The sequence below is a fragment of the Oncorhynchus mykiss genome, chromosome 16, assembly GCF_013265735.2.
Source record: "Oncorhynchus mykiss isolate Arlee chromosome 16, USDA_OmykA_1.1, whole genome shotgun sequence".
Taxonomy (NCBI): domain Eukaryota; kingdom Metazoa; phylum Chordata; class Actinopteri; order Salmoniformes; family Salmonidae; genus Oncorhynchus; species Oncorhynchus mykiss.
The window spans coordinates 10,253,726-10,276,727 of record NC_048580.1 but is presented as its reverse complement, the minus strand read 5'-3'; the positions used below and the strand labels follow the sequence as shown (position 1 = coordinate 10,276,727).

At 45.3% G+C, this 23,002-nt stretch overlaps 1 protein-coding gene across 3 annotated transcripts in view; it reads right to left on the bottom strand.

Moving 5' to 3' along the window:
• Positions 1-5,936: 5,936 nt before the first annotated feature.
• llgl2 (LLGL scribble cell polarity complex component 2) overlaps positions 5,937-23,002 on the bottom strand; it is a 33,238-nt gene continuing 16,172 nt past the window's right edge. For 2 of the 3 annotated variants that reach the window (XM_021564701.2, XM_021564702.2), the window contains exons 5-27: positions 21,595-21,710; positions 17,674-17,832; positions 17,148-17,310; positions 16,934-17,066; positions 16,742-16,796; positions 16,475-16,629; positions 16,175-16,386; positions 15,771-15,838; positions 15,461-15,614; positions 15,146-15,250; positions 14,690-14,785; positions 14,334-14,530; positions 14,085-14,232; positions 13,781-13,928; positions 13,577-13,693; positions 13,047-13,213; positions 12,644-12,908; positions 12,405-12,555; positions 12,254-12,282; positions 11,947-11,994; positions 11,636-11,678; positions 11,082-11,143; positions 5,937-8,115 (exon numbers count right to left, since the gene is read on the bottom strand). In XM_021564701.2, the coding sequence (XP_021420376.2) occupies positions 8,111-8,115; positions 11,082-11,143; positions 11,636-11,678; positions 11,947-11,994; positions 12,254-12,282; positions 12,405-12,555; positions 12,644-12,908; positions 13,047-13,213; positions 13,577-13,693; positions 13,781-13,928; positions 14,085-14,232; positions 14,334-14,530; positions 14,690-14,785; positions 15,146-15,250; positions 15,461-15,614; positions 15,771-15,838; positions 16,175-16,386; positions 16,475-16,629; positions 16,742-16,796; positions 16,934-17,066; positions 17,148-17,310; positions 17,674-17,832; positions 21,595-21,710 (2,796 nt within the window). In that variant the 3' untranslated portion in view covers positions 5,937-8,110. The remainder of the gene's footprint in view (positions 8,116-11,081; positions 11,144-11,635; positions 11,679-11,946; positions 11,995-12,253; positions 12,283-12,404; positions 12,556-12,643; positions 12,909-13,046; positions 13,214-13,576; positions 13,694-13,780; positions 13,929-14,084; positions 14,233-14,333; positions 14,531-14,689; positions 14,786-15,145; positions 15,251-15,460; positions 15,615-15,770; positions 15,839-16,174; positions 16,387-16,474; positions 16,630-16,741; positions 16,797-16,933; positions 17,067-17,147; positions 17,311-17,673; positions 17,833-21,594; positions 21,711-23,002) is intronic. The other variant, XM_021564704.2, reaches the window with a different exon arrangement.

The following is a 23,002-nucleotide window of genomic DNA, read 5'->3' as shown; positions in this document are numbered from 1 at the left end:
AAAACTAATACCTTGATCATTTTACCTCTCCTCATTATTGATTAAGGGTAGAATTTCCACCACATTCTTTGGCGAGCTTGCCAGGAGGTGTAACTCTACCCGTTCCTGACGACCTGGGTAAAACTGTGCACAGGGGGCTCCAAATTGAGACCACAGGGAAGCTGCACTCCTGAGGAGGAGCAGACTGAGACCTGCCTAAGGATCCAACAGGAAGACTTGGTGGGTGGATACCACCTCCGAACATAGTATCGAAGGAGAGGTGAGATTGGTTAATTTAATCAGTAGGGTGAAGAAAATAATAAAGAAAAATAACAAAACATCACTGCTCCAGAGGAGATCTGCATGGAGGAATGGGCCAAAATACCAGCAACAGTGTGTGAAAACCTTGTGAAGACTTACAGAAAATGTTTGACCTCTGTCATTGCCAACAAAGGGTATATAACAAAGTATTGAGATAAACTTTTGTTATTGACCAAATACTTATTTTCCACCATAATTTGCAAATCAATTCATAAAAAATCCTACAATGTGATTTTCTGGATTTTTTTTCTCATTTTGTCTGTCATAGTTGAAGTGTACCTATGGTGAAAATTACAGGCCTCTCTCATATTTTTAAGTGGGAGAACTTGCACAATTGGTGGCTGACTAAATACTTTTTTGTCCCACTGTACGGTTGACTGTCTAAATACTTATGGAATTTTTTCCGTCCATGTGATACATTTAGAGAAACTGCCCTTAACGCCTGAAAAGTTTAATTTTTGCAGCAAGAGATGAGTTGCTATATTTATTTAATAGATCCTTCTCCCATACAGTTACAGTGAATTAATCTCAAAGTAATTTATACGTCATACAAAGCCGAATTAGGGTTTGCATCAAACTAATTCTCTTTGTGGAGCTACTTTGATGTAGTAAAGTAATAGAAATATGTTGCATGAGAAAAGATCATCTGCTTTTATTACAAGGCGCAAGATCTGATTTTGAGTCAAGGGATGTCGATTTAATTTGTTTGGCTGCTATGATAGATCCATTTTGCGCATGTGGAAATCTCTGTGAATAAACACTTGACAACACATCCCCTGTGAGCATACATAACATATCACTCTGAACAACACATCCTGTGAGCACACATACCACTCTGAACAAGGTATTTGCCAAAGCGACTAGAGTTGTTGTTGAGGATGGTCTTGGCATTACCAAAACTCTGAAAGATCGGCAGCACCTCCATGGGCTGTCTGAGGTTGTCGTTCCTGCCCTGGTACATAGAGACGAGACGTGGACTATCCTCTTGGTGGCCTCAGTCTTACCTGATCCACTCTGGCCACTATAGAAAGACACAACAGACTGTAGACTAGAGGACAGACCAGTACCGTACTCTAAAGAGAGAAAGAAAGAAACTGGTGCCTCTGACGTACTTCATGACGATCAACTGTTCTTGCGGTGAGCTCTGAGATTGGCTGAAGGCCGCATCAGCGATGACATGGACATGACTGCATCAATACAGACACACCCACAGACTTCCATTAGCAACAGGAGGGTTTCCTTGGTACCAGTTCCTGCTTGTTACTCTGCCATTACTCAGGTTGGTGACATAGCAATAGTAATAATTGTGTTACAGTGGGGTCATTCTAGGTGTCACTCTTTTGTATATGTATTTATGATGGATCCCCATTAGTTCCTGTCAAGGCAGCAGCTACTCTTCCTGGGGTTTATTAGGGATCCCCATTAGTTCCTGTCAAGGCAGCAGCTACTCTTCCTGGGGTTTATTAGGGATCCAAATTACTTCCTGTCAAGGCAGCAGCTACTCTTCCTGGGGTTTATTGGGGATCCCCATTAGTTCCTGTCAAGGCAGCAGCTACTCTTCCTGGGGTTTATTATTGATCCCCATTAGTTCCTGTCAAGGCAGTGCTACTCTGTGTTTATTAGGGATCCCCATTAATCCCTGTCAAGGCAGTGCTACTCTTCCTGGGGTTTATTAGGGATCCCCATTAGTTCCTCTCAAGGCAACAACTACTCTTCCTGGGGTTTATTAGGGATCCCCATTAGTTGCTGTCAAGGCAGCAGCTACTCTTCCTGGGGTTTATTAGGGATCCCCATTAGTTCCTGTCAAGGCAGCAGCTATTCCTCCTGGGGTTTATTAGGGATCCCCATTAGTTCCTGTCAAGGCAGCAGTTACTCTTCCTGGGGTTTATTAGGGATCCCCAGTAGTTCCTGTCAAGGCAGCAGCTACTCTTCCTGGGGTTTATTAGGGATCCCCATTAGTTGCTGTCAAGGCAGCAGCTACTCTTCCTGGTGTTTATTATGGATCCCCATTAGTTCCTGTCAAGGCAGTGCTACTCTTCCTGGGGTTTATTATGGATCCCCATTAGTTCCTGTCAAGGCAGTGCTACTCTTCTTGGGGTTTATTAGGGATCCCCAATAGTTTCTGTCAAGGCAGTGCTACTCTTCCTGGGGTTTATTAGGGATCCCCATTAGTTCCTGTCAAGGCAGCAGCTACTCTTCCTGGGGTTTATTAGGGATCCCCATTAGTTCCTGTCAAGGCAACAACTACTCTTCCTGGGGTTTATTAGGGATCCCCATTAGTTTCTGTCAAGGCAGCATCTACTCTTCCTGGGGTTTATTAGGGATCCCCATTAGTTCCTGTCAAGGCAACAACTACTCTTCCTGGGGTTTATTAGGTATCCCCATTAGTTCCTGTCAAGGCAGCAGCTACTCTTCCTGGGGTTTATTAGGGATCCCCATTAGTTCCTGTCAAGGCAGCAGCTACTCTTCCTGGGGTTTATTAGGGATCCCCATTAGTTCCTGTCAAGGCAACAACTACTCTTCCTTGGGTTTATTATAGATCCCCATTAGTTGCTGTCAAGGCAACAACTACTCTTCCTGGGGTTTATTAGGGAACCCCATTAGTTCCTGTCAAGGCAGCAGCTACTCTTCCTGGGGTTTATTATGGATCCCCATTAGTTCCTGTCAAGGCAGTGCTACTCTTCCTGGGGGTTATTAGGGATCCCCATTAGTTGCTGTCAAGGCAGCAGTTACTCTTCCTGGGGTTTATCAGGGATCCCCATTAGTTCCTGTCAAGGCAACAACTACTCTTCCTGGGGTTTATTAGGGATCCCCATTAGTTGCTGTCAAGGCAACAACTACTCTTCCTGGGGTTTATTAGGTATCCCCATTAGTTCCTGTCAAGGCAGCAGCTACTCTTCCTGGGGTTTATTAGGGATCCCCATTAGTTGCTGTCAAGGCAGCAGCTACTCTTCCTGGGGTTTATTATGGATCCCGATTAGTTCCTGTCAAGGCAGTGCTACTCTTCCTGGGGTTTATTAGGGATCCCCATTAGTTCCTGTCAAGTCCCAGGGTCCTTAGCTTAGTGATAAGCTTTGAGGGCACTCTAGTGTTGAACGCTGCGTTGTAGTCAATGACTAGCATTCTCACGCAGGTGTTCCTTTTGTCCATGTGGGAAAGGGCAGGGTGGAGTGCAATAGAGATTGCATCATCTGTGCATCTCCTAGAGCGGTATGCGAATCGGTGTGTGTCTAAGGTGTCTGGGATATTGGTGTTGATTTGAGCCATGACCAGCCTTTCAAAGCACTTCATGACTACAGACATGAGTGCTATGGGTCGGTAGTCATTTAGGCAATTTTCCTTGTTGTTCCTTGGCACAGGGACTATGGTGGTGTGCTTGAAACAAGTTGGTATTACAGACTCGGTCAGGGACGAAAATGTCAGTGAAGACACTTGCCAGTTGGTCAGCGCATGCTCGGAGTTCACACCCTGGTAATATGTCTGGCCCTGCAGTCTTGTGAATGTTGACCCGTCTAAAGGTCTTACTCACGTCGGCTACCGAGAGCGTGATCACACAGTCGTCTAGAACAGCCGATGCACTCATGCATGCTTCAGTGTTGCTTGCCTCGTAGCAAGCATAGAAGTCATTTAGCTCGTCTGGTAGGCTCGTAACATTAGGAGTTACAGGGACTTCAACGGTTTGCTCCTCCGGTTATGGAAATGCTAAGAAAATAAAGGCTTTTCAAATCCTGAATTTTCCTCCCATCATTTAACAACAGTGTCTTTGTCAGGGTAATCAAGCAATTGTTTGTATATATTGGGTGTTAATCAATGGGTGGCAGTTGTTTCTAACCCCTTTGTTTTGTTTATGCGGCTCTCGAGCATGTCCTGAGCAGGTTACCTCAGACTCCCAGGGTCCTCTCCCATCCTGGCCTGGTCCCCATCCTCATACACTGTCCACTTGGTCAGCTTCTCCACTATCTGTTAGGGCAGGAGGGTATCCTGAGGGTAGGGCAGGTTGGGACAGTGGTGGGGTTTTGTATTGTGATAATGGCTTTCTCTTGATAACTGAGTGAGCCGTATACATAACCAGGCTGTGAGGTTTCCTGTGAGCCATTATCATAAACATTAAACAATCAAATTCATGAATCATCTGTAACCTTTAAACACTTGAGGAGGGTGAGGTCTGGTTCCAGCAGGCTGTAGTGGCTGGGCTGGTTGTGTTGGCAGGATTCCATTGGCCTTGCCCACGCCCAGCTTGTTTATTCTGGGGAGCACGATGGTGGCTGGAGGGAAGGTGGATTGGGGATCCAGAGACTATGCTCTTCTTGCTGGACAGGCTGCTATTACTAGCCACACACATGGTCATCCTTTGTTTGAGCAGGTGGCTCCCTCCCTCTGCTTGATGGCTTGGAGAGTGAGCCAGTGGGAGAAACCAAGGCCTGGGTCACTGCTCAGTTTACTCCTCAGGTTGAACCCTTTGGGTCATCATGCCTTTCCTGCAAGCGATGAGACGGTCTGTGGGTTTGGCTGAGACTGCATCTGTAGACCTGGCTGTAGCTGCTTCCTCTCTAGGCTTTGCCAGCAGCTTACTGGTCCTGTACCAAACAGACGCCATCTTGACTCTGCCCAGGACCGGGCCAATGTTTTTCCTGTTCAGGACAATGTTTCCTTCTCCATCTTGCCTTTCGCTTGTTCCTGTTCTCTTTTGCCAGATGGGCTTTGAGGTATTTTCTTTTTGCTTTCAGCATCATCATCCGTGATGGTTCTTTGGATGAAGCTGAGGTAGCCTCATCCCCCTGCGTCTCCACTGGGGAAGAAGCATCGTTGTCTTTGTCACCTTTCAGAATCAGGGCTCCTTCCTCTGCTCCACTGGCTTTCCGTTTCCCCTTCTCTCTGCTTTAATGGGTTTCTATGGTCACGGATTTGTCAGCCATCTTGGATTTCAGACCCTTGCTGGGTCAGGGACGCTGGTAGTCAAACAGTGGGGAGCCAGGCCCAGCCAATCTGAACGAGTTAACCCACAAAATGGCTTTACTACATAAAATGTTTAGATAACTTAGACAAGTGCACCAGGTCATGTAACGAGCTTGTCAAAGAGAGTCAGTCAACATTAGGACAGAGCTTGACGTTTTACACCCTGATCACCACTTGACACAGGCCATAGGTTAGATCAAGTTTAACTACTGAACCCATTAGCTACAGGATCACAAGTGCCATCATAGTTCCTGTACTGTGTAGTGAAGTGTATTACCACACAACGTAAGACTTGCTACGATTAACTACCAAAGACAAAAATAATTTCAGGTTATTCGGTTGATGTTAAACAATTTAATAATTTAGGACATTGCAAAAAAATAAACCCCCTACGTGGTTATGTTTGATCTCAGCTTGAAGTAACACTAGCTGTAGATGGATCTAAATAGGTATTCACGTGTCGCTGGTCAATGAGGGAGTGGAACGGTGAGAGCAGGTGTGGTGATGAGAGACGGATAGAATGAAAGAGCAGTGCCTTCTCTTGGAAAGCGATATCATCTGTGCTCTGGCATGCACAGGCTAAGCTCTATTTCTTGCTTCATTTTCCTCCCCCTCTTCACAGTAAATTCATTTAACTTGTTTTTCAGTTGAAGAGCGTTATATTTCATCTACAAAACACGCAAGTGAAAATGTTTTACTTATGGACCAGGTAACGGTTTCAACAATATGAAAGGACATTTGATTGGCTACATGGGTAAACAAATATGCTCAAAACAGCACATTCTGGCAGAGCGTTATAGCTCATAGGGGCCAAGGTGCTTTCTGTCATGTTTGAGCCAACAATAAACACATTCTCCCTTTCACCACCATTAGAGAGTGAACGGTCTGATCTTTGAGTGCAGCCTTATAGATGTTCAGTTTCAGCAAAGCGATGGTGGACCAGCCAATTAGTGCTGCTCAATAGTTGATCATTAAAACTCTTGGCTGTGCTTGTATGACAACCGATCCCCGCTTTATCCACTTCACCGGCCAGCACCAAACTCACCAGGCTCAGGGTATAACCCTCAGGCCATGGCCATCAGATGATCGTACCTGGTTGTGAATGTGCCGATTGAGGGGAGAGTCAGAGCAAGGCTTGAATCAGCAATCCTAATGTTCAATCAAGCAGTCAATAAAGTCCAACTTCATAGAAAGGAACAGACATGAACTCTTGTGAAAAAAACCCAACTTGTATTCATTTTCCAGCAGGACATTATGTAGTGTGAAAGTTAGCAATCCAAAAATTAGGGTTCTCATACTCAACCATTCACTACAAAAATATATTCTAGAGACCATAAAAATGCTAAAATACCCAGCATTTCGGAGAAACAGTACCAAAATATTTCCTTGTAAGATCCGACTATAGCAGCCAACCCCCATTAACAAAACAGGTCCAACTGCAGGCCTAGAATCATCATATAGTACATATATATATATTAAACATTTAACTACAATATCTTAAAATTACATTCCTAAATTACATTATTCAATGCGCTGTTCAAAACAAAAAAACATTTAACATGATAAAAATGTAAAACCCCCATAGAAAGTTGTTCCCCTAGACATTGTGTGCTACACGGTAGTGGACAAGTACCTACGACAGGTTATAACTTAGAACTGGTTATTACACCTTAACGAGCGGACGGACGGTGGGGGAGGCAAGGAGGGAGGTCAGTTAGCAAAAAGATGCTTGGGGAGACATTTACGGCACAGTGGTCTTGCACGACTAGTCTGGTAGTCAGATCAGTTTCTGAGGTTGGCTAAAGCAGGAACAGGGCCCGTATACACAAGGAATGCTGATCTAGGATCCGGCCATATAATCTTATTATAAATCTTAGAAACCTAAACCGATCCTAGATCATCACTCCTACTCAGAGGCTTTGTGGACATGGCTACCAGGCTGATGTTCTAGGGTTAGGTCTGGTTCAAAATTAACTGTTCCGATTCCACAGACACTCAGTGTTGCTCTCTCTCGCCCCAAACAACGTCTTGTCAGCATTAGCAACAAACTACCATGTCAAACAGGTCACTTTTTAAACATTCCTGTTGTTTTCTTGTACAGTTCACCCCCCCCCCCCCCCCCATCTAGATTTTAGGTCGAATCAAAACAAAAATACTAAAATCACAGGTCAAATTAAATCACAATTAAAATATGAATAAAAACAAGTCCATTCCTCCTCCTCATATCTCCCCGTCTCCGACCGTGTCTCTCTATAGGAGACGAAGGCAAGCGAGGATGTGCCAAGGCAGGGTTGGGATTGGACGAAACAGAGTTCCACAGGTCAGCTTGGGTTCAAATGGTGAAAGGCTGAAGGTCGGAAGGCCGTGACTGGGGTCGGGGTGAGGAGGGAGTGGGTGGGTGAGTGAGTAGGGTGTGTTAAATGCAATTATGGCTTGTGTGTGAAGGTGTGCGAACTGTGATTGGCTTTGGACAAGCGCGTCAGCTGAATGACCATATGACCACTGTGTTGCAGGTGTAGAGGTACCAAGTGTAGGGGGGTATTACAGTACAGTGGTTGGTCTCTAGGCACAGCCGGTGGACCCCCTCTCCATCGCTCTATATATGGGCTCAAATCACACCCTAGTCCTCATACACTACACCACTCGCCCTATATGGGCTTGGTAAAAAGCAGTGCACTACTTGGGGAATAGAGTGCAATTTGGGACACGGACAGTGAGTCAGTCTTTTTGGGTTAGAGGGTGAGGTTTCAGTCTCTGGGGGCTAGGGGTCATGGTTCAGTAGTGGTAGTATTAGTAGTGTTGGCGTAGTTTGCTAGGCAGACTCCATGATGTCTCATGACCAGGAAGGACTGGCTCAGTCTGAAAGAGAGAGAGAGAGAACAAGAGATGAGCAAAACAAATGAACAGCCTCAATGCTATCGTCATAGCAATCATCATCATCATCACCATTGTGATACTCATCATACCGTTTCAGACCAGGGTACAAATATATGTTACATTCAAAGTAGGCATTCAGTGGCTGAATATTTTTGTGCCTTTGGAAATACACTTGGAAAATATTTGGAAAAAAAACTCAAATACATCGACTCCCATGCACTTAACCTAGGTATTTGGAAATATACTGAAATATAAACCTAGGTATTTGGAAATATACTGAAATATAAACCTAGGTATTTGGAAATATACTGAAATATAAACCTAGGTATTTGGAAATATACTGAAATATAAACCTAGGTATTTGGAAATATACTGAAATATAAACCTAGGTATTTGGAAATATACTGAAATATAAACCTAGGTATTTGGAAATATACTGAAATATAAACCTAGGTATTTGGAAATATACTGAAATATAAACCTAGGTATTTGGAAATATACTGAAATATAAACCTAGGTATTTGGAAATATACTGAAATATAAACCTAGGTATTTGGAAATATACTGAAATATAAACCTAGGTATTTGGAAATATACTGAAATATAAACCTAGGTATTTGGAAATATACTGAAATATAAACCTAGGTATTTGGAAATATACTGAAATATAAACGCAATTTATAAAGTGTTGGTCCCATGTTTCATGAGCTGAAATAAAATATCCCAGAATTGTTCCATATGCAAAATAAGCCTGTCATTAAAATTCTGTGCACAAATTTGTTTACATCCCTGTTAGTCAGCATTTCTCCTTTGCCAAGATAATCCATCCACCTGACAAGTGTGGCATATCAAGATGCTGATTAAACAGCATGACCATTACACAGGTGCACCTTGTGACAGACAATAAAAAGCCACTCTAAAATGTGCAGTTGTCACACAACAATGCCACAAATTTCTTGAGGGAACGTGCAATTGGCATGCTGACTGCAGGAATGTACATCAGAAATGTTGCCAGATAATTGAATGTTCATTTCTCTACCCTGAGCAGCCTCAAAATCACTTTAGAGAATTTAGCAGTACGTCCAACCGGCCTCATAACCACGTGGAACCACACCAGCCAAGGACCTCCACATCTGGGTTCCTACCCTGCGGGATCATCTGAGACCAACCACCCAGACAGCTGATGAAACTGAGGAGTATTTCTGTAAACAATAAAGGCCGTTTGTGGGGAAAAACTCATTCTGATTAGCTGGGCCCACCAAGGTCCACCTATAGCTGTGCCCCTGCCCAGTCATGTGAAATCCATAGATTAGGTTCTAATTAAATTGATTTCAATTGACTGATTTCCTTATATGAACTGTACCTCAGTAAAACCTTAACTGTTGCATGTTGCGTTGATATTTTTGTTCGGTATAGTTCTAGGTGTGATGTGATTAGATGGTCTTCCTTTCTGCAGACTGGGACAAGTATTGCAGCTTCATGTGATCTCTGTCTGGGCACATTTTCATTCATCTCGGTTAACCCAGAACTAAAAGCTTGCGTAATTTGGTCAGATGCTTCGTTATGTTTAGGTAGTGTCTGTCAATGAGAGATTACGTTTTCATAAACTCCTTCCCACTGTAGGCTGGCTACATTCATTTAAATGGACTGTCATCCTAGTGGGTCTGAGGCCGCGGGGCCAGGTTCACAGTGAGGTCACTATAAAATATAAATTCAAAATGCTCACTAAAGTAGTGCAGAGGACCTGGCCTAGTCCCGCATTAGAGGACCTGGCCTAGTCCCCCATTAGAGGACCTGGCCTAGTCCCCCATTAGAGGACCTGTATTAGAGGACCCTGACTAGTCCCGTATTAGAGGACCCTGACTAGTCCCGTATTAGAGGACCCTGACTAGTCCCGTATTAGAGGACCCTGACTAGTCCCGTATTAGAGGACCCTGACTAGTCCCGTATTAGAGGACCCTGACTAGTCCCGTATTAGAGGACCCTGACTAGTCCCGTATTAGAGGACCCTGACTAGTCCCGTATTAGAGGACCTTGACTAGTCCCGTATTAGAGGACCCTGACTAGTCCCGTATTAGAGGACCCTGACTAGTCCCGTATTAGAGGACCTTGACTAGTCCCGTAATAGAGGACCCTGACTAGTCCCATATTGATCAATAGAAATGTCAAACACACAAACTGAGTGTGGGGATGGGACCCTGACTAGTCCCGTATTAGAGGACCCTGACTAGTCCCGTAATAGAGGACCTTGACTAGTCCCGTATTAGAGGACCTTGACTAGTCCCGTATTAGAGGACCTTGACTAGTCCCGTATTAGAGGACCTTGACTAGTCCCGTATTAGAGGACCTTGACTAGTCCCGTATTAGAGGACCCTGACTAGTCCCGTATTAGAGGACCCTGACTAGTCCCGTATTAGAGGACCTTGACTAGTCCCGTATTAGAGGACCCTGACTAGTCCCGTATTAGAGGACCCTGACTAGTCCCGTATTAGAGGACCCTGACTAGTCCCGTATTAGAGGACCCTGACTAGTCCCGTATTAGAGGACCCTGACTAGTCCCGTATTAGAGGACCCTGACTAGTCCCGTATTAGAGGACCCTGACTAGTCCCGTATTAGAGGACCCTGACTAGTCCCGTATTAGAGGACCTTGACTAGTCCCGTATTAGAGGACCCTGACTAGTCCCGTATTAGAGGACCCTGACTAGTCCCGTATTAGAGGACCCTGACTAGTCCCGTATTAGAGGACCTTGACTAGTCCCGTATTAGAGGACCTTGACTAGTCCCGTATTAGAGGACCTTGACTAGTCCCGTATTAGAGGACCCTGACTAGTCCCGTAATAGAGGACCTTGACTAGTCCCGTAATAGAGGACTGACAGTGGTCTGTAACACGAGCACAACAAATTATAATATTTGAACCCGGTTCTTTACTGATCATACCAAACTCACCTCCATTGGTCAGCACCTTCCCTCCAGCGAGAGCACTCTTCACGTTGTTCTCCAGGAACGTCCTGTAGCAAACAAAAATGAGTACCAACAAAACACATTGGAAGGAGCAGCTAGCCTAGCACTTTAGAGCATTGGGCCAGTAACCTAAAGGTCGCTGGTTCGAATCTCTGAGCTGACTTGGTGAAAAATCTGTCTGCGCCCTTGAGAAAGGCACTTAAATCCTAATTGCTCCTGTAAATTGCTCTGGATAAGAGCATCTGCTAAATGACTCAAATGTATAGTACCAGTCAAAAGTTTGGACACACCTACAAAGCTGTCAGAGGCAAACGGTGGCTACCTTGAAGAATATAAAATACATTTTGATTTGTTTAGCACTTTTTTGGTTACAACATGATTCCATATGTGTTATTTCATAGTTTTGATGTCTTCACTATTATTCTACAATGTAGAAAATAGTAAAAACAAAGAAAAACCCTGGAATGAGAAGGTGTTGTAAAACTGTGTAAAATGTAACGGTTTGTCATGAACACTTGGCTTTAGGGACAAATACTCACGGCTGGTATCCTTCTAGAGATTTCTGGATCTCCTGAAGCACAGCTGTAAGGAACAAACAGGTCAGACCACAGACACACAATGATGATTGACAGTTGCCATGAGTTAAGTTGGCTATGATGAAACATGCAGTTGGGTGGTCGTGGGTTGCTATGTAACAGGCAGAGCTGACAGTTAAAGTAGACACTTTAACGCGGTTCAGCTGGTGAGATCATGGCAGTAGCAAACATGAAAGTTGCTGGTTCAATCCCCCGCAGCGATCACATCCTAAAACATTGCTGTTGGTTACGGTTATGTTCTGCAGGCTACTCACTCTCGTCATTCAGCAAAGCATGCTCCATCACACGTCTAGCAGAGCTCTCTGTAAACAAACAGCACGGCAGGAAGCAGTCAGCACATCAAGACACGCAGCATGATCGACAACCAGTGTGTGTGTGTGTACAAAATGTCATCTTAAAACACACATGCAGCAAGCTGATCAACACACAGAACAAGCAGACAGGCTGACAGCCTAACGGAAACCTTCCTACTGTTAGGCACAGACACATGCACGAGGTAGTACTAGTGACATAACTACAGCTAACATTATACTGTAGTTTTTATATATTTTTACATCTTACCCACGTCATCGGTGTCCCGCGTAGAATTTCTGGAATGACAAAAAACACAGTTCAGTAAAACGTGAGATTAGTCGAGTCAAAAAGTCAGTCAGAAAACACTGCTTCCAAAGACGATAGTGAGTACCACTAAAGAGACGCAGTGGGAGTGTACCTGTGCGCCAGAGACGGCCCGTCAGGCTGCGCCCGAGGCAGGGTGGTGCCAGGTGTCTGGGAGGGCACCTCCACTAGAGACCTGGGCTCCACCACACAGCGAGCGGACAGAGAGAAACGCTCAAACTCAGACGGAGAGATCAGGTAGAAACCTGGAGAGGAGAAAGAAGCTGAACACATGAAATGGAAAACGCTTGTGAGAGGTCAAATGTGTGGTGGTCTCTCTCTCTCTCGTCTTACCCTGTCCGTGTTTGGTGAAGACACAGGAAGCGATGCCGCTGACGTCCTCTCTGCGGATACAGGGGTACTGGACCTGCAATTTCACCCCCGGCAACGACACCACGTGGAGGTCTCCCTGATTGGTCAGGACGGTGAGGCCACTCTCACCATAGTCCTCCGAGCGGCTGCTGCCGAACCAGGCCACGCCCACCCTGCGCACGCGCGAACCATCGATGGCGGTGAGCTTTAACTTCATCTTAGCGCTCACCTTGGGCAGGGTGAACACCTGGAAACAGACAAACATTACATATTCATTTTAAAGTCTTGGAAGACAAAACATTCCAAGTTTCCTCATCAACCTGTGGCCAAGTAAAGTCTCCCCATCAGATGAGTGTGAGTGGGTAAGATGTGTGTGTGTTCTCACCTTAAACTGTTCCTCGGATATGACCAGTAGCTGGTGGCAGCCCTGCATGTCAGCTGAGCGGGCCAGGTCGTGGGCCACCTCCAGGGGCTCAGGCAGAGGGGAACCGTGGCCATCCAACACCACGATGCCCACTACTGGAGCACGGTGCATCAGCTGGATCTCCTTAGCTGAGAGAGATGGACGAGAGGAGAGGGTCGACAGAGGCACGAGAGAGAGAGATGGACGAGAGGAGAGGGTCGACAGAGGCACGAGAGAGAGAGGTGGACGAGAGGAGAGGGTCGACAGAGGCACGAGAGAGAGAGGTGGACGAGAGGAGAGGGTCGACAGAGGCACGAGAGAGAGAGATGGGAGAGAGATGGACGAGAGGAGAGGGTCGACAGAGGCACGAGGGAGAGAGATGGGATAGAGGAGAGGGTCGACAGGCACGAGGGAGAGAGATGGACGAGAGGAGAGGGTCGACAGGCACGAGGGAGAGGGTCGACGGAGGCACGAGGGAGAGAGATGGCGAGGAGAAAAATGCATGCTCTCACCAGGGTGGGCGGAGACGGGGTCCTCTGATCTGCGTTCCACAGGCGGTAGGCGGAGCTGGTAGGCGAATACCGAGCCCCCATTGGTCCCTGCCCAGAGAGAGGGCGTGTGATGGGAGCCTTTAGGAGGAGAGAGGAATGAGCAATATGAGACATCACAAACATTAAATAACCCAAGGTCTGTGTGTGTGTGTGTGTGTCTCTTACTGTCTGAGAGGAAGGTGTCAGCGAAGTACAGTGTGCGAACGAGGCCAGTGAAGGAGTCGTCTGAGGATCGAGCCTCTATCTTTCTCTGAACAGGAGCCAACTCCATCTCTGCTAGCTCAGCCTCCAGACGAGCATTGGCCTCCTGCACCTAGACATACACAGAGAGAGGGAGAGCGAGAGAGAGGAGCTTGTTTGAGACACTTCCTGGACTTCAACAACTGATCTTTAGGAACTTTGTTCAATAAGGATTCATGCAGTCATGTTTTTTTTTATAACAAAAAAATATTATTTTGTTGTTGTTTACCTTAGCAGCGCTGTTGACGTGGTGTTTGCGTAAAGACACTCGGCTGCGTCTGATCCTCCTGAAGGACTGGCGGAGAGACTTCTTAATGCTCTTTACTCTGGACAGAGGACCTTCCATAGCCAGCTGGTCACTGGGGTTCAGAGTACACCTACAGGAGAGGGTTCACACACAGTCGTCTATATCCCATCTCTGCCACCTGCCGTTATATTGAAGTCATACAGGCAGAAAGTTGCAGAAACACACTCGTACCTGACGAGGACGTTGCTTTTCTGCTGGTAGTCGTAGAGTCCGAAGCCGTGGCTGGTCCCGAAGGTCACTAGTTTCCACTCAGAGTGCAGGGTGAGGGCGGTGACAACAGCAGGAGGCTGACACTGGACCAGGGCAAAGGGCTGGAATCCTGGGGGGAACGTCACCGGCTCCTCCCTCACCTCCAGACGCGTGTGGCCCTGATAGGGTCAAGATGGTTACAAAAAACGATATAGAACGTTACCCGAAACGTTATACAATGTATTGATCACTTATTGTCTCACTGAAATCCAATTAAATAAAATAAAATTGCATTGCAGTGTTTACGCAGATTTTTTATAACGCAACGTTGGTTTTACCTTCCAGCGGAAGCCCTCCTGTCCCTGTAGCAGGTCAGCTACCGTGGCCTCCACCGTCTGTTCTGCTGCCTCATCGTTCAGCTCTAACACCAGGATCTACGGAGGGGAGAGGTCAGACCGTCAGCGCCCTGTTCTGTTGTTAATGACAGATCATAGAGAAGACTGATGATCCAGTGCTCTATAAAGGACGGGAGACCAGTTTCATCACTTATCATATTACATTTTAGGAGAGCCATGCAGACTGGGTCAGGAAAATGGGTCGTTCACTGAATGTGTGACTGTCCGTGAGCCAAATAGCCCCAGGAAAAAGATTGGCGTGGGGAACGAAGACCTAGTGCCAAAGAATGTTGGAAATGAAGAAAACAGCAGCAGTAATGCCCAAATATAAACGCCGCTGCGCTTTGACTAACTGGCCACCAGAGGGAGTAGTGGTTGGTTTTCCCCTGGTCAACTCACCTGTCCAGCAGTGCCAGCTACAGTCAGGTAACCACTGTATTTACACAGGTGGATCTTCTGAACGCCCAGGCGAGGGTCGTCACTGTACGGGTCAAAACAACCCACCTGGGGGGGGGGAGAAAGAGGCGAGGGGGACATATTTAACACACCGTCTCTGGGTGTGATTCGGCTGGTTATTCATTCTGAGTCAGTAAACACACATTTCCTGTAAAACAAACACACCTTCCTACAGGGACACCATTATGTTATTACACACACACACACACACATCAGAATGGTGGTAACACTGGTTATTTATACACACACACACCCCACCTTTCTGAAAGGTGGCCACTCTCCCTCTGTGCACTGGTTCATGTTGTCATTGGGTTCTGCGTCAGTGAGGAACACCCCTGCCGTGCTCAGCTTGTACATGGGGTACAGACAGACTCCCGACGCGTCCCAGAAACGCACCGTGCCGTCCTCGTGCCTAGGAGAGAGGGAGGGAGGATATTAGGACACGTTTGTGAGGATTAACAACCAGAGAAATATGATTTTAACCCTTTGAAACCCTGTTCACGGTCTATACATAGATCCTATGTTAAGTGTTGGTAAAGAAACTGATGAGCTGTGAATGTCCACTGACCCTGTGAGAAGTAGGTCTCGCTGAGGAGCGTCAGGAGACAGGTTCTGTCCTCCTGTTATAGGCCACGGCTAGACAGAGGGAGAGAGAGAAGGGACAGGGGGAGAAAGAGGATGAGAGAAGGAGAGAGAGAAGGGACGGGGGAGAAAGAGGATGAGAGAAGGAGAGAAAGAAGGCACGGGGAAGAAAGAGGATGAGAGAGAGAAGGGACGGGGGGAAGAAAGAGGATGAGAGAAGGAGAGAGAGAAGGGACGGGGGAAGAAAGAGGATGAGAGAGTTTATTCAATTTGAGCGCCAATTCAGACTGACTTTCTGCTCAGGTGTTTGCATGTGTGCCTGTATGTGTGGTGCAGGAACTTGCTTGAGCAGTGTGTGTGTGTGTGTGTGTGTGTGTGTGTCTCAACAACCTTCTTAGAGTAGTGTGTGTTCTGCAGTGCTCCGGCAGACAGGACCCTCTCCCACATCTTCAGGGGTATAGCAGAGACATGGTGGGAGCAGGTGATGGCCGAACAGTGGAGAGGCACCAGGTACGGAGTCTGGATGACCGGCCACCCTTCAGTCTGGAGATCAATCACTACCAACTCCTCTTCTACTAAGACCACCAACGCACTGGGGTCGCCTGGACAGAGGGAGAGGGGTTAGACTGGGTGGGTGTGTGTGTGTGTGTGTGTGTGTGTGTGTGTGTGTGTATCCCCCTGCCTTGCTACCTGTATGGTCTGGTCCGTCTCTGATGACGAAGAAGTCGATGATTCTGGAGGTGAAGTCCAGAGCCACGTGTGTTTTACTGTGGATCACACTGATACAGTGTCTGTCTCCGTAGCTGGCCCGGGGCATGCCGCCACTGAGGAAGAGGAACGGAGGCCTGGACACACGGAGAAGACAGACGAGCTGATCTTTACACTTGGATTCATGTGGAACAGGTTGATGCAGCGAGAAGAAGGGGACAGACAGACAGACAAAAGAAAGAAACTCACCCTTGTTCTGTAGGGAGCTGGATGATTTTAGAGATGGCCTTACAGGGGAAGTGGCCTGCACGGGAGAGACAAACCATCCAGTCAATCAACTAACCCATTCAGCATTCAACCAATACCGTCCTCACTCCCGTCACTATGTTCTGTGAGGTTCAACAGAGAGGAACAGGACATCGACTTGTGATGCTCCCTCACCGTACGGTACTTCGGACTTCTCCGGTTCGCTCTGTGTCCCCTCCCCGGCCACCATCCAGCGACAGTAGCTCCCGTCGCTATGGGAACTGAGAACATGGCCACCGTCCTCCGTCCACCACACGCTCTCTAGTTGCTAGAGAGATACACAGCCAAACAGGAAGTCAAGTCCAGAGCCCTCGAAACCCAGACACCAACACAGAGACTCACACTGTACCTGAGTAGCGGGGATGTGTTTGACGGCTGAATGGCGCTCCAGGTCCCAGATGACCATGATGCCTCGTCCGTAGCCAATCAGAACCTGGCGTGGGTTGACGGGATTCTCCTGTAAGGACTCGACATGCTCCAAGCTCCTACGACCTCCATAGTCCTCTGGTAAACTACAGAGGGAGGGAACGGGGTTGGGTTTTAGCATCGTTATGGGTAGCCTAGTGGTTAGAGCGTTGGACTAGTAACCGAAAGGTTGCTGGTTCGAATCCCTGAGCTGGTCGATCTGCCCCTGAACAAAGCAGTTAATCCACTGTTCCCCAGTAGGCTGTCATTGTAAATAAGAAATTGTTCTTAACTAAATTGTCTAGTTAAATAAAAAAAAAAAATGGATCAACTATGGTTGTGTACGTGTGTGAGAGAGAGAATGTCTGGTCGGTATTGACATCTGTTTAGGGGAAAAATATCTTCAACTCAGTGAGCCAATAAAAAGGCAGTACACTAGTTAGTGAGTGTGTGTGTGTGTGTGTGTGTACCTGTTGGTGACATTCTCCAGGCTAATGTTCCTCTCCTCTAGTTCTCTGAAGCCCGGTACCTCCACTACGAACACGTGTCCCCCCTCTGTTCCCAGAAACAACATGTCCCCAGAGGAGTGGGTCAGCACCGCCGTCACACGAGTCACACTGGGAGGAGCACTGACGGAGGGAACGAGAGATGGGTACAGTTAACAGGTTAAATCTGTCAAAGACCAAGTTCAAATAATCTGGGCAACTGGGGGAGGTTGAGGCCAACAAAACAAGTGTATTACAGTAAGACGAAATAGGACCCTAAAATACGATATTTAAAACTACTCCCTCAGACACTAGAGGCTACGGTATGATAAAACAATGAAAGCCAAATGACCTGCTCTATAGCGCAGGAGTATGAAGAACAATATTGTTATAAAGGAGGATGAAAACAAACAGTCAGAGGAAAAAGTCAAGGTGTTCATGAAACAATGTCAAGATGGCAGACCGGCGGATACAACTGGCTGACCGTTTCAGTGGCAGAGGGAATGCCCAGTCCCATAGCAGCTATGCTAACTCACTACCAAATGAAGAGAGCTGAACACATCCCCTTGTCTATTAATGAACGACTTCCCCGTGAAATAGTGGAGACAACGACGTGCCCAGTACCCCACTTTCAAAAGGCACCGAGCAGAGAAGCAGGATGCTCATGTAGTGGTCGATAAACTGTAGGTAAACAACCAAATGTTCAAGGACAGGAAGATTCCAACGTGGCTGTGAGTGATACCTACATCCTGTTGAAGTAGTCCCCCATAAAAACACTACCACATTACAATCATGGATTCATTTTTACAATTGTTTTACATTTTTATGCATGGACTTGTTTTATTAATGCATTACTGAACCATGGACTTGTTTTATTCATGCATTACGGAACCATGGACTTGTTTTATTCATGCATTACTGAACCATGGACTTGTTTTATTCATGCATTACTGAACCATGGACTTGTTTTATTAATGCATTACTGAACCATGGACTTGTTTTATTAATGCATTACGGAACCATGGACTTGTTTTATTCATGCATTACTGAACCATGGACTTGTTTTATTCATGCATTACAGAACCATGGACTTGTTTTATTAATGCATTACTGAACCATGGCCTTGTTTTATTAATGCATTACTGAACCATGGACTTGTTTTATTAATGCATTACTGAACCATGGACTTGTTTTATTCATGCATTACGGAACCATGGACTTTACCAGGTTGGACATATGGGAAAGTGAATTGAACATGACGGACTTATCCTTTAAACATGTTTTATTAATGCATTACGGAACCATGGACTACATGTCATTTTCATTCAGGGGAGGCAAAGAAGGGTAAGGCTGACTTTAATGAATTGAATTTGTAGATTGCACAGGCAGTATATTAGAAATACCAAGGTAGTTTTGTTTGTTTGATATGTCCTAATTGTAGAGATTGGATATATTATGATTATATTATGGCCATTTTTGGCAGATGTGAATCGGAACTAAAATAATTTAAGATAATGTAATAAATATAAGGCATCCCGAGTGGCGCAGCGGTCTAAGGTACTGCACTGCGCTGCCTTCAGAGCCTTCACTACAGACCCGGGTTCGATCCCAGCTGTATCCCTTTATGGGTAGTGTGATGCGTAACATTTTTACTGGCAATCATTAATGGATGTTCCTTTTTGTCGGAATATAACAGGACATAATGAGGATATGAAATATGTCTCTGTTGATAGGCAGCGTGCAGGTGATGGACAAAGAACTGGTCTTTTCCCTCTTCATTTCCTCTAACATTTTAGAACAATCGGATCCAGAGAACTGTGCAGGTCGGGCTGACGAGGTTATAGCCTATCGGATCCAGAGAACTGTGCAGGTCAGGCTGACGTGCTTCTAGCCAATCGGATCCAGGGAACTGTGCAGGTCAGGCTGACGAGCTTATAGCCAATCGGATCCAGAGAACTGTGCAGGTCGGGCTGACGAGCTTATAGCCAATCGGATCCAGAGAACTGTGCAGGTCAGGCTGACGAGCTTCTAGCCTTGCCTTAATATGAGCATGAATCTACAATATTGTGCTGTTATTATTTCTAATTTAATCTCTATTTTTTCACTGATTTTCCCATGTTATTTGGTTAGTTCTCATAAAAAAACACCAGATATGCAATAGACATACGGGGCTTTGAACGTGTGAGTGAAGGGTGGCAGTATTGAATGATGTGATCATGGGACTGCCCATATTTCCCTCTGGCCTACGCCAATCGGCAGCCACGGGTTTGCCTTAGGACGCAAAGGTGCGTCATGATTCAAGGAGATGGTCTGATGGTCTTATTGACAACAAACCCACATTTAAAAAAAAAAAAACACTTGATTAAACATGGCGTTTTTCAATTTAAATTATTATCCAAAATTCTTGCCACCAACAGAATGATTGATGTATATGCTTTCGGAAAGCATTCAGACATCTTGACTTTTTCCACATTTTGTTACATCCAGTCTTATTCTTTCAAAAAAAAAATTCAAATCTACACACAATACCCCAATATTAAAAACAAAAATACCTTATTTACATAAAAGTATTCAGACCCTTTGCTATGAGACTTGAAATTAAGCTCAGGTGCATCCTGTTTCCATTGATCATCCTTGAGATTTGAATGAAATGCACCTGCGGTAAATTCAATTGATTGGACATGATTTGGAAAGGCACACACCCGTCTATAAAAAGGTCCCACAGTTGACAGTGCATGTCAGAGCAAAAACCTAGCTATGATGTCGAAGGAATCGTCCGTAGAGCTTCAGGGACAGGTCTCTGAATGTCCTTGAGTAGCCCAGCCAGAGCCTGGACTTGAACCCGATCGAACATCTCTGAAGAGACCCACAAATAGCTGTGCAGCAACACTCCCCCTCCAACCCGATAGAGCTTGAGAGGATCTGCAGACAAGAATGGGAAAAACTCCCCAAATACAGGTGTGCCAAGCTTGTAGCATCATACCCAAGAAGACTCGAAGCACCTCTGGCAGTGATTAAAGGGTATGAATCCTTAATTAAGGAAATGTGATATTTCCATTTATTTTTTTATAAATTAGCAAAAACAAAATATTTCAGCTTTGTCATTACGGGGTATTGTGTGTAGATTGATGAGAAAAAAAACAACTTAATACATTTTACAATAAGGCTGTAACCTAACAAAATGTGGAAAAAGTCAAAGGGTGTGAATATTTTCAGAATGCCCTGTATATGGAGCATACAACAATCTCAGCTCTGTAGATGTTGCTGATAAGAGACAGAATCACAAGATTATTTATTCTGGTATTGCCCCTATGTAGCTTGTGTCTGGTCACAGGTTCAGGAATGGTATAAAAATTTTAAAAAAATCACTACATTCAATGAAAATGAACCTTACAAATAGCAGTGTCGGGTGATTTGGAAAGACATTCAAATCAAGAATATAATAATACTGGCAGGAAAGGTTCTCATCTTTAACACAGTCTGTGGATACTATATGATTAAAAAGGCTCCAAACTCATGCTAAACATCAAGGAACAATTGAAATATATGGCACATGGATACCAAACGTGGTCTATGGTGATAGGTGGGATGGGCTGAGAGGTGGGATTAAAGAGCCCATGTTCGGTATAGTATTATTGTGCTGTGATTGCTGTATATAAAAAGTAACACGAATGTAAAAATGGATGTAAATGAAGCAGAAAAGCATTAAAAAAAAAGTGTCCTCCAAAGAGGTTGGGGTGGTAAATAGACTATTTAAGGTGCATACGTGTTTGTCATTGAACGTGTGCATGTCACCATTTTCCATCGAGTTCTGTGCCTCTCAGTGCATCTCTTACCATGGCGATCCAACGAGTGTGAGAGAAATCAAGTCAGGAAGTGGTGGGGTGTATGTCGTGCGTGTCTCACCCCGGTGGTCCAGTAAGTGTGAAGCGTCCTGTCTCCAGCAGCTCAGAGACTCCGTGGTGAGCTCGGAGGGTCCACATGTGGAGACTGTTGTCATCCAACAGAGTCACCAAGTCAACCTATTCAACACAGACCAACCAGGGACGTTGGCCACAGCTTAACGACTACCATTCCCAGCGATGTCAACAGGACCAGTAAATGGAGCACATGGCTAGTCACATACAGGACCCGACAGGAACATTTTTATAGAACTTTAAAAAGTTAGGAGCACAACATACAGTCTAGGAGCACAACATACAATCTAGGAGCACCAGAATACCTGTGTAATTGACTGAGATACAGCATAAAACAGGCCTATATGAATTCTAGCTACTTTTGAAGCAAGTTGTGCTATAAAGACATTTGATTATTAGAAAAAGCTGAAATGTTGAAAGAAAAACCTGTCAATGGTACGAGTCATCTGTGGAATATCGGTTTCGTGCATCAGTACTACCTATTGACATGCATGACATTCTACACCGTCTCAAGTTAGTGAGTGACGACATGCAAGAGATCAGTCATTCATACAGATGATCATTGATCTTCTAAAATAAGATATGCCCTTTCCTTTTTGTCTGTGATGTTTAGGTGGTAAAGTTACCAGGAAGTTAGCAAGCTAGCTATGAGAGAACACGACTGAGCAAGGTGTAAACAAATGCCCGTGAGTGATTCTGAAACGAGCAACGACATGGTTTATGAACTGGGCCCCAAGAACTCACTTTTCGGTCCACCAGCCACTGTGGCCAATATATTTATTTGCGATAATAACAAAAAGAGAATGTTCTCTGCTTTGTAAGCTTGTATTTTTGTGATTTCACCTAGTTTATCCTCCTTCAGGTTTTCACTCAAAATCATTCGATACAAAAAAGACATTTAAATAGAAAAACAACCAAATTGGAAGTCCACAACAATGCTTACAGTACAGCAGGAAAATACTTTTTAGGTCTGAGGAAGAAAATCTTTTTGGGGAGGGTATAGTAGGGTATAGTTGGGGAGGGTATAGTAGGGTATAGTTGGGGAGGGTATAGTAGGGTATAGTTGGGGAGGGTATAGTAGGGTATAGTTGGGGAGGGTATAGTAGGGTATAGTTGGGGAGGGTATAGTAGGGTATAGTTGGGGAGGGTATAGTTAATAAAAAATATGGCACCTAAAGAAACTGGTGTTTGGATGGTAGTGTTTCTGTACTGCATGTCCAATAGCAGAGTTAGCAAAAACAAAATACCACCCGATTGAAACTAATCATCATGATGTCATATCATTCTGCCAGGTAAGCCTACTTGTAATTTGGAAGGTTTTCTGGGAAGGCCTTGAGAAATGACTGGCTGGCTACACTAAGTGGTAGACAGAGGGATTCCTGTGTGGTCTTCATAAA